Source organism: Gopherus evgoodei, chromosome 15 (genome assembly GCF_007399415.2).
Source record: "Gopherus evgoodei ecotype Sinaloan lineage chromosome 15, rGopEvg1_v1.p, whole genome shotgun sequence".
Classification (NCBI taxonomy): Eukaryota; Metazoa; Chordata; order Testudines; family Testudinidae; genus Gopherus; species Gopherus evgoodei.
In genome coordinates, this window is record NC_044336.1 from 13,373,637 (window position 1) to 13,384,602 (window position 10,966).

The 10,966-nt window shown below is 50.5% G+C and overlaps 1 protein-coding gene across 3 annotated transcripts in view; it reads left to right on the plus strand.

Moving 5' to 3' along the window:
* The window catches only part of UBE2O (ubiquitin conjugating enzyme E2 O), an 89,611-nt gene extending 78,970 nt beyond the window's left edge, over positions 1–10,641 (plus strand). For all 3 annotated transcript variants that reach the window (XM_030534186.1, XM_030534184.1, XM_030534185.1), the window contains 5 exons: positions 1,771–2,431; positions 3,416–3,552; positions 4,162–4,365; positions 5,266–5,323; positions 6,656–10,641. In XM_030534186.1, coding sequence (XP_030390046.1) covers positions 1,771–2,431; positions 3,416–3,552; positions 4,162–4,365; positions 5,266–5,323; positions 6,656–7,431 — 1,836 coding nt within the window. In that variant the 3' untranslated portion in view covers positions 7,432–10,641. The remainder of the gene's footprint in view (positions 1–1,770; positions 2,432–3,415; positions 3,553–4,161; positions 4,366–5,265; positions 5,324–6,655) is intronic.
* Positions 10,642–10,966: the final 325 nt, after the last annotated feature.

The following is a 10,966-nucleotide window of genomic DNA, read 5'->3' on the forward strand; positions in this document are numbered from 1 at the left end:
CCTATCAAAGCAGCACAGAACACAGCGCTTCTCTTGCTACAGAAGCTCATTCATGTCCAGAAAGCAGTTGATGATCAAGACTTTAAAAAAACAAAAAAAATCCTCAAGCAGCTCTGCATTAATGACAGTAGAATGGTCAGTGCCTGCACTATGGAAATGGAAGAGGATGTTACAAAGCAGTCTGCTGTCTCCCTTCCCCCTGTTGTCACATGTGACCGGATCACAGGCAGAATGAAAGGTCTGGTGTGTGCTCCACAAAGAGCTGCTCTCATGCCGCGCCTCTGCAGCAAGCTATGTCACTCTGTTCCCTGCCATTCTGTCTGAACGTGTAATTACAGGACTTGGGTGAATGTCGAGATCCTAAATTATCTGCTGAGAACTGTAATTTTCGTTTCTGCACGTGTGCCAGGGACTAGCTGGTTGGGCACTTTCAGTGGAGCTAAAAATAACCATGAAGATGGCATAACTGGCTGACGAAGCAGCCTTTCCACTCAGACGTGGGGTAGGCCACAAGGGCAGGAAGTCTGGTGGCCATGGTCTAGCTCCCCGGGATTTAACCTTAGCTGGCAATCGGTTATTGAGTGGCCTGTGACTGGCATAACTGTGCTGGTGCAGGTGGGGATTTTGAGGCAACTTGGCAGAGCTCTGTGTATGGAGAGCTTGTACAGCACATCTGCATGCCTGGCTTTTAGCTACTGTGATCAGTGTGTCTTTTTATGAGCTGTATAGGTTTTATGCAACATCACTTTAACTTTCAGAAGTTCGAGATTAAAACTTACCATTGTACAAACCTCTTTAATACACCTTACAAACTACTGCTTGTCCTGAGCTATCCGTTCGGTTTTGTTCCCACCCCACACATGGCAAACGGGGGGATAGATGAGTCGAATTTGTATTCAAGTTGATACATTTCTCAAAGACAGCCTTGCAAAGCAGACATGAAGATGTAACACACCAAGTCCCCTGAAACTTAGAGCTGCAAGAGTGGGGGTGGAGGGGGAAGGGTTGTGATGGAGTTTGGGGAAGCTAGACTCTCAGGGTACATAGTGAAGAGGGATAGGGAGAAAGCACATTTATAAAACAGTCAGGTCAGCAATTCCTGTAAGGCTTCCTTATCCCAATTAAACCTTAAAAAGTGGCAGTGAAGTACAGTGGTTGGAGACTACTCACAGCTGAGCACCGATAGCAGTTACAATGTGCCACACAAGAAGATAGTGCAACATGCGCATTCTAGCTAGTTCAGACATTGTTTCTGTAGATGCATGGAATGCAGACATAGCCAAGCTGGGGTATTGTATTCACACAGCAGCTGGCTTAGTTGCAAAAACAGAAATACAAATTTGACACGTTAACCCCACACAAATTTCGCAGATGTTCAGAAAGCTGGGACTTCAGTCTTGCAGTTCTAGCATGCATGCTGTCTCTGGTCTGCAACGGAAGCCCCAGCTTTTGGGACAGCTGTGTTCTTTTTCAAATTGACCCGGCTATTCCCAAACACCCTGTTTTCTGGCAGGGGAGGGGAAATGCTGATTCAGAACCCAACTCACAGGAGCTTCATAAATGTAGGACTCAGCTCAAATAGAATCCATATTACATAGATAAAGGAGAAATTGCCTTTTGGGGAGATTTTGGTGTTGCTAGGATCACTGAGTCTAACTGCCTGTTTCCTTTTAACAGATATCTGATTTATCTCCATCCAAGATGACCGTAAATAAAGCATGTGCGTTTCAGCCCTATGCCACCTCACTTCTTTGTTTTTGATTCGTTTAGCACTTGTACAACATAGAATCGGAGATCGAAGAATCTGACTATGATTCTGTAGATGGCAGCACCAGCGGGGCATCCTCCGATGAATGGGAGGATGAGAGTGATAGCTGGGAGACGGACAATGGCCTTATGGAAGACGACCACCCAAAAACTGAAGAGCCGGAGCCTGAGGAACCTGTAGCGGAAGAGGTGAAAAAAGTAGAGGAACAAGTGCAAGGTGCCGTGGCTATGGCGGTTGCTGATCTAACTGCAGAGAAAGCTGGGAAAGAGGGAGCACCCAAGAGTTTCCGAGAGCTGAAGGAGGCCATCAAGATCTTAGAGAGCCTGAAGAACATGACTGTGGAGCAGCTGCTAACGGGATCTCCCACTTCGCCAACAGTAGAGCCCGAAAAGCCCACCCGGGAGAAGAAGTTCTTGGATGACATCAAAAAACTGCAGGAGAATCTGAAGAAGACCTTGGATAATGTGGCCATTGTGGAGGAGGAGAAGATGGAAGCTATGGTGGAGACGGAGAAGAAAGAAGAAAAAGCTGAGGCGCAGACGCCGGTGAGGTCGGAGTGGCCTAGTGAGACCCCAGTGCTCTGCCAGCAGAGCGGAGGCAAGCCTGGAGTCACCTTCACAAGTGCCAAGGGGGAGGTCTTCTCTGTGCTGGAATATGCCCCAGGTGAGTGTGACACCTTGGGGCTAGACTAAGTCTTCAGATTCTTCTACTGCCTTCCCCATTGAGACTCCTGTGCCCCAGCAGGAGTCCCCTGTAGTCACTCACACTCTCTCAGTGGCCCTGCTTCTAGGAGAAGGGGAGAGGCATTACTACCTGGAATTTGTAAGTCACTTAGGAGCCTCCTTTAATTGCCCCTTTCTATCTATAGAGGAGTCTGGTCTTGGAAGTGACCCTGGGTCTCTTGCACGTGCTCAGAGCCTTGTCACATGTGACACGGTTGTGGTACAGGTTCCCTTTCTTTTCCTTTTTGGCTGTTCTGACTTGGACGCTCTGCAGGAATCCCTTACCTCAAAGATCGGCACTCCAGCATTGCTAATGGCTGCTGCAATCCACAACCTACCAGCATGAAAACCTCCTTGCAACCAAGTTTGAAACGAGCTTTTCTTGGCTGCGGGAAGGTGGAGGGCTGGAGGATCAGAGGCAGAATGGAGACAGCTGCTGATCTTGTATCGATTGTGCCTCCTCTAAGTGCAGTGGTCCTTGTTGACTCAAACCAACTTTCACCTGCCAGAAATAAACAAAACTGCCTGGTTCTGTGGTGCATCGGTGGCAACACAGCTTCAGATATCTGGCAAACAGATCATCCTGGACAGGTCAGCTGGGAAAACATACCCAACCTCTGCTTTGAGCCTGTAGCTGTGGCGAAAAAGGGGCTGTTAACACAGCTCTTCGGCTGAGGTGTAAATTCTTGACCAGAAGTGGTCGCAGCATAGTGGCTGTAGCGCCTGGCTGCTAACTCATGGCTTGAGATCTCCAATAATAATACAGCCATGTTTCCCCAGCTTCACTGACCAGTATCATCTCTCTCTCTTCCTCATGACACTGGGCACAATTGTTGGGAGGGAAAAAACTTCCCTTTGAAGGCGTTTGATTTTGGAGGAGGGTTTTCTGTAATCTGATGGGTTGTAATGCTCCCTCGTTCCTTAGATACCCACGCATTTAAGAAAATGGAGTTCCAACCACCAGAAGCCAAGAAGTTCTTCAGCACAGTCAGGAAAGAAATGGCACTGCTGGCAACTTCTCTGCCTGATGGCATCATGGTCAAGACGTTTGAAGACAGAATGGCAAGTCCATGTGCTCCAGTCTGTTTGTGTGTTAGCAAAGTGACTGGGAGTAGCCTGATAGTTAAGGGTCAGGAGGGAGTTTCAGACTTAATCCCTATTCTGAGCTGTCAAGGCATCTACACTTGGCAGAAGTTTATAATTACAGTAAGTTGGCTTCCCTTTGCATTTCCAAGAGCCCCGGTAATAAACAACGAGTAGGGTGGGAATCTGATATTAAAATTGCTTCACCAAATAAACCTGGGCGGTGTAATGAGGCCAAGCAGGGAGCGTGAGGGGGTGGAGAGCCAACAAGGCAGCGGACATAGCTTGTTTCAGATCACTCCTCCGGGCCTGCAGGATGGAAGTGTGATGGGTGAAGTTCAGTATCTCTCAGGTGAAAGTCCACAGCCCTAAGCTAGCACCCGCAGGAGATCTTCAAGGCTTGAGCTAGGTCTCCAAGTCCCCAGTTAGTATTAAGCTAATTAAAGCCCCTAGCTCTTCCTCCCCCACCCCTCAAACTCAGCTCTGCCTTGTTACCAGGGCTTGCCTCTTTTCCTTGGACAGAGGGCAGCCCTGGCATTCACTCTAGCCTTTGCCTCTTTGTGCTCACATCTCCTCCTCTCTTCACAGGATCTCTTCTCAGCACTTATTAAAGGACCCACACGCACTCCTTACGAAGACGGCCTCTTCTTGTTTGATATCCAGTTACCCAACATCTACCCAGCTGTCCCCCCTCTCTTCCGCTACCTCTCCCAGTGCAGCGGGAGACTGAACCCTAACCTGTATGACAATGGCAAGGTTTGCGTCAGCCTTCTGGGGACCTGGATAGGAAAGGTAATGCTGTTTTTAGTCCCTTTGCATGGCACATGTCTTTTAAACAGAGCCAGACTTCCACCACTAGGCAGCGGGGTTTGCTGCTTCCTGCTGGCCCTAGAGGCCTGATGGTTTTCCAGTTCAGAGAGCAAACTGGGGAATGAGGGTCCAAGCTGTGTGCTGGCCCTGTCTGCATTGGGCTTGAACCTGGCCGGATAGTCTGGATAGATGGATAGAGCCAAAGGGAGTGTTTGAGACAGGATTTGAAAGAGTGTCTCAAAACCCATGTTTGTCCCTGGAAGATGAGCTGTGGACTGGCTAGTATTAGCCACAGGCCCCTGTTGGGACTGAGGGTGTGCGCAGGGATCATAGTGTGAACACGGGTCATTCTCCTACCCTTTGAGACTTGGTCTTTCTGGCCTTTTTTTTGCCTTCTCTGCGGTGAGCAGCCAAGGCATGCTGGAAAGAGGCTTAGCAAGGACATAGGGGGCACAGTGAGTTTAGGGCTGGAAGGGTGTCTCATTCCTGCTTGGGCACCACAACAAATATCCAGCCAATGACACAATCAGCAGGGCTGGTTCAGGCCCCTCCTGAGACCCCAGTTCTGGAGCAGGGCAGGTGCCACATAAGGTGTACAAGCAGCTGTCCAGGGGAAGCTTCCACAGTATCTGCCCAGCCTGAAGCCAGTGCAGTCGGCCCATCATTGTACCCGCAGACCTTTTAAAATAGGTGTGCACAAATGCAGCTGGGGTTGGGCCCAGGCAGCAAATGTTGAGTGCACCTTGGTCACTATAAGCTGCAGTCTGAGGACTGTTTTCTCCCGTTTTCTGTTTTAAATGCTGACCAGAATGGATGCTGCATTCGCTGTTGCTCATGAGAAGCTGTCCGTGATAACTTGTGGTGTGTGTGTGTGTGTTCCAGGGCACAGAAAGGTGGACCAGCAAATCCAGCCTTCTCCAGGTGCTCATCTCTATCCAAGGTAAATGCAGCTGCAGAGCCGGTGGGGAGTGGAGGGACACTGAGAGATCCCCCCCTCCGCCCGCTGCCTTGCTGAGCTGTGTGAAGGAACACACTTGCCCATCTCAAAGCAGCAGGGCAAGCTGTTACCCATCCCTCTGACTTGGCTGCCTTCCATCCCTGTAACTTTCCTTCAGCTTGTTCCTCTGTCTAACCAAGACAGCCGGTACTGCTAAACCCTGCTTGGAAACTCTCTAGCAAGCAGTCAGCTGTCCAGAAAGGCCAGGGCCTGACTTGGGAGTATTTGGTCTATGGTATTTGATCTCTCAGCCCTCTGGGTGTCTTCCCAGAACAGAAAGGCTGTTTCTTGTCTACAGAGCCCATAATCCCCATTTAGAGGCTAAAATATCAACTTCTTGCAAACTTCTCTGGATTACCAGAGAGATTTGTTAATGCTGCGAGCGCAGCCTCAGACCTTTGCCTTCTGTTGCCTGGTTGTGGGAGAAATGTCATGACCCCACCGTCAGGAGCACTAAAGCAGTCGGGGGCCTTGCCAGCAGGGTGGCGCTGGCTGTGTCATCACCACACACAGGCAGAACAACCAGTCTAAAATGTCAGCTGGAGAGAACTCGGTGTGGGTGATTTGCCCACAGCTGTGCCAGACACAGTGGCTGGAAAGGAAAAGCACAAAATGTGGCCCAGTCGGCACTGAAAGCAGCGTTGGGTGTCACTTTAGGGAATGGTTTGATTCTGTTACCACACTTTTTTTCAAGCGTTTGTCCCTGAAAAGTGGAGAGCTAACCACAGCACAGGCAAGGCCTGTGAAATATTTCCCCCTTCATCGACTCTTCTGGTGCCCCTCTGTTCTGGCAGTGTACCTTGTCCCTCACCCATGCTGAGCTAGCATCTGTACCTGTTACTAGTCCAGTCATGGCCTTCTCCCAAGCCGATGCAGTTCACTGCAAGTGTTCCTGTAGTCTGAAAAATGATCACCGGCCCCTGCTAGGAGGCCACCAGACCTGTTCTCACAAGTGTCCCAAGCAGCGTCAGAGGCCGAATGAAATGCTAGTGCAGCAGCTAGACATGCATCTGCCCGGATTGCCACACGTTACCAGGCCAACATGGCAACCTTGCTCTGCTGCTCCCTCTGCCTGCACCCCTGCTTGCCATCTTTGTGCTTCAGGGGTCAATATGGCAGCAGCCGAAGCTGGAGGGGGCTTCCTGGTGGGGAGGGCAGTGATAGATTGAGGCCTCAGCACTATTCAGCAAAGGCAGAGCCCAGCAGCTCCCCCTGTAGATCTCAGGTCAGTGTGAGGTTTCTGTTGAACTCTTCGCTCTCCCTCTCTCCTGGCAGGACTGATCCTAGTGAATGAGCCCTATTACAACGAGGCAGGGTTTGACAGTGACCGGGGCCTTCAGGAGGGCTACGAGAACAGCCGCTGCTACAACGAGATGGCCTTGATCCGCGTGGTCCAGTCAATGATGCAGATGCTGCGCAAGCCGGTGGAAGTCTTCGAGCACGAGATCCGCGAGCATTTCCGCTGCAACGGTTGGCGCCTGGTCTACCGGATAGAGTCCTGGCTAGAGACCAACGAGCTGGTGGAAAGGAGCCACGAGCACCCCAATGGGGCTGATTCTTCCTCTCTCCTTTCTGCTTGTGGCACCCTGGCTGAGAGCCCGGTTGACAGTATGGGATTTCAGGGCGAGTACAGCAGCCCCTTGGAGCAGGAGCTGGGGGCAGCAGCGGCAGCCGAATTTTCCGACTTGGCACTAGAAGGGAAGGAGGAGCTGGAAGACTCTGGATGTGGAGCCTCGACACTCGCGGCCAGCGACGGCCATCAGTATTCGGACTCCGAGACCATGAGCCACGCCAGAGGGCTCACCCTGGCGAGAGACCTAACGGACGAGTGTAAAGCCGCCCAGGACTCTGCCTCGCAGCCTAGTGTGAAACCAAAGAAAAGGAGAAAGAGCTACAGGAGTTTCCTCCCCGAGAAGAGCGGTTACCCTGACATCGGCTTTCCCCTCTTCCCCCTGTCCAAGGGGTTCATTAAAAGCATCCGTGGTGTCTTGCAGCAGTACCGAGCTGCCTTAGTAGAGGCCAATATCCCTGAGTGGAGAGAGGACAAGTGAAACGTCGGGTTAGGGGCAGACAGGTGCAGAAGAGAAGGGGGAAGCAGCAAGGAAATCAGCCAACGCTGTTCCCAATAAACTTACGTTGCTCGTTCCCAGCTCTCTTCCCCAGTTTGGTGGGTTTATAAAGGAGACCGTAGCTCAAATAGCTCATTCCTGGCTGTTTACTTCCCTCAACCCCTCCCCCATTCCTCACGCTCGTTTGATCCTGAAATGTAAGGAGTTGAGCCTTCCAAAGCAGTCTTGCAGCGGGGACCCTCAGTGCTCTTTGGTCCCCGGGCATCTTTCGGTGCACAGTGGGCTCCACCCCCGGCTGCTATGTCTGACCCCAATGTTCCAGTTGGGATTCAGCCCTAAAGGTATGGTTACTGTGGTGTCCAATGCTGAGAGGCCGTGTCCTCCCAGTCCTTCCACTTCCCTTCACTACCACGTCTTGTGGCTTTCATTAAGTCTGTTCCAGCTTGAGAATACTTTGACATTAGACTTTGGTTGCATCAAAGTCTTCTGCTCCCTATGAGGTGCCTTCACATAGCTGGTCACTGACAGATTCTCAGCTCACCCACTCCTTTGTTTGGTACTTAGCGTGCAGAGATGAAGTGCTAGACAAGCTCCTGTTCAGCCTTGGGCAATACCCTGGGGTTTCCCTGTGGTCCTGGCCCTCTGATCTCTCGCCTGGAAGTAATTTCTCCAAAATAGTAAACACATTTCCACTCCCTGTCCTCGCCACACCTGCTTGCGCTTTGCAAACGTACGTGAGTCAGCTTCCTGCTGGCACTATTCCATCCAGCAGGAGCCTAGGAGCCCCATGTGCACTGCTTCAGCTTGAGTCCAACTGATCAGCAGCAAAGATGGATCTAGGGTAGATGATGTAGCTTCTGTTTGGATGTTAAACCTAGTGCCGCTGATCCCTCTGCACCTCTTCAGCTGTTGATAAATTTCTCAGACTGCAGCTGTTCCTGAGGCTAGATCACAAGTATAGACCTGTACCTGTGCGGTGTGACTTCACTCCTGCTGCGGCAGCATGGGCTGCAGTAGGACACCGCATCTTTAACAAACACAGCTTTCATGGTGTGAGCCACTGCTCATCCCCAACCCTGCACAGGCCGGAAGCCAGCAGCATTGGAGACCTTGCATGTACATCCGTAGTGCCCTCTACAGTGCTGCCCGGTAGCTATAGGAAACGGCTAGTGGGACGTGTGCGTTAGCGGAGAGGGGTTTACACTGAGTACTTTGAAGGGGGTATGATGAAAGCAGTGCTATCTGCGGGTATCCTATTCAGGGTGTCTGCAGCCTGCTTTTAGTGCTTTCTGTGTGCTGCTGGAGACCCCTGGTCAAGCGCGGCTAGATTTGTCAGGAGTCGAGCCTGACAGCAAACTCCCATCTGACGTAGGTGAGAGAAGCCCATTTTCCGCCACAGAGGCAGGCCAGCTGTGTCCTCCCCAGCGGATGAAACTAGCTAGTGATGCCAGGCTTCCACATGGAAGCAATAGCTAGGCTTGTCTTTCAGCGTGGCTAGTAAAGATGGGAAATGAGGCTAATTCCTCACAGGAAACCAAGCCAAATTCCTCCTTGCCAGCTCTCCCACCACTGTTACCCCTGCCAAAGCCAGGGACTGTCGGGGTTCTGAATTCGAAGCTGAGGGCGTAAGCGTCAGCAGGCTGTCTCGCCACATTTGCAAAGTGCTCCCAGCTGCCTGGATGGGTTTGGAGCTCGACTGCCCATTATCCACTGGAAGAAATTTGATAAGAGTCCTATTGGCTACATCCAGCCTGGGGTCGGACTTCCCCGCTGGAGCAGTGTGCCACTGGGACGGGGTCTCTCACACACTGACTCTGGTCTGCACGTCAACACTGTAGAATCCTCCGCACTAGCTGCCACGATTGCTCAGGAGAGCTGCAGGTCTGGATTAGGGAGCTGTGGGGGTGGCCGCACATTAGGCTTGAGTGGCAGTAGCATTGTGGGGTTGGGTCTGGTGCAGTGGTTCCTGGCTATCCTCCATACTAGCCAGCATTTCATGAGCAAGAAAACTGACTCCAGTGTAAAAGGGCAGGGCTTGGATGCTAACTGATGTTGTCGTTTGGGGGTGAGAGGCATCTGGTGCAGGGGGTTGCTCCACACATTGCTAGACATCTTACTCATTGTACTGAAGGCCAGACCGCGACTTACAGACTCATTTCCTTTGGTGTGTCACTGCATTCCTCTCTCTGCAAAGGGACAGGGGAGGAGAAATTGACAAGCTGCTTATTAGAAAGACACAAGTAGAGAACAGAATCTGCTCACGTTCCTTGGGGTCTCTAGCACTGCCCACCCACACAACTCTCTCTCTCTCATTGTTTCTCTTTATCTTCTCCTGGAAGGGTGGAGGAGACTAGCTGCCACAGCAAAAGCCAGCTGTAGGAATTGATCTGTTTGGAGGAAGGTGGTGGGAGAAGAGATGCCATTGTGAGAGCCAGCCTGACTGTATGCCAGATGGTTCCTTCCCCCTCCTAAGAAGTCTGCCTCTCTAATCATAACCAAGAGCTTTGCACAGGATCCTGGAGGTTTCAGCTGGGAAAGCTCTTGTTTGTTGGCCTTGGGGAGGTTGGGGGTAGCGAGGAGGTTCTCTTGTCCCTTAAAAGCTGGAGCTTTCCTAGCTCTTCGTAGCTGTCTGCCCCTAACTGAGATGCGCACAGAGGTTTACAAGTTTTCTAAGCTTTTGATCATGTGAAGCTCCGGGTCTGAGATTGCTGTTGAGCACACTGCAGCTATGTAATTTTTTTGGTGTACGTATGTAATATTTAAAGGTTAAAAACAAAATTTTAAAAGGCAAAACCTTAAATTTAAAAAAAAAAAACCACACAAAAAGCCAAAGCATGATGCATATTGTTAGCCTTAAAACTGGCTACCTGAGACTGCGATGTACAAATAAGAACAGCCTGTAACTGTTTTAAGTGCTGGGGAGGGGCGGGGAAGAAATATTACAAAATCAGTTTGTAGCCTTGATTCTGTACAGTATTTAAAAACAAACAATGGAAGTGGCTCTTACTGAGGCCGTGCTTAGAGATGTGTTGTTCACGTGCAGATGTGAATGCTGGGTTGCTTACCATATATGTATAAAGTGCTGTGTGACTTCCTTTTTTTTTACCTGCAATTTTTTTTTTTTTGGTTTGGCTAATTAAGATGTAATAAAGGAGAAAAAGGTGATTTGCCATTAAATTTTGCCTCTGTGAATAGCTCTGGTTGTACTTTTTTCCCCCCATGTGATGAGTATATCACATGCAACAGAACTAAAGATCCTGCCACCTTTATTCAGATGAGGAGGTTTTTACTCTGCTCTGGAAATCACCACCACTGCCAGTGGGCAGCGCATGGACTGGGACTTGGGAGAACTGAGTTCTGCTGGCTTGCTCACTGGCCTGCTTGGGTGACTTCAGGCAAGTCACTTCCCCTCTTTGTACCTCTCCGTGTCTCCATCTGTGAAGTGCTATGAAATCTACTGATTAAAAGTGCTAGATAGGAGCTGGGTTTTACGATGCTTGGTGGAGCCAGTGTGAGG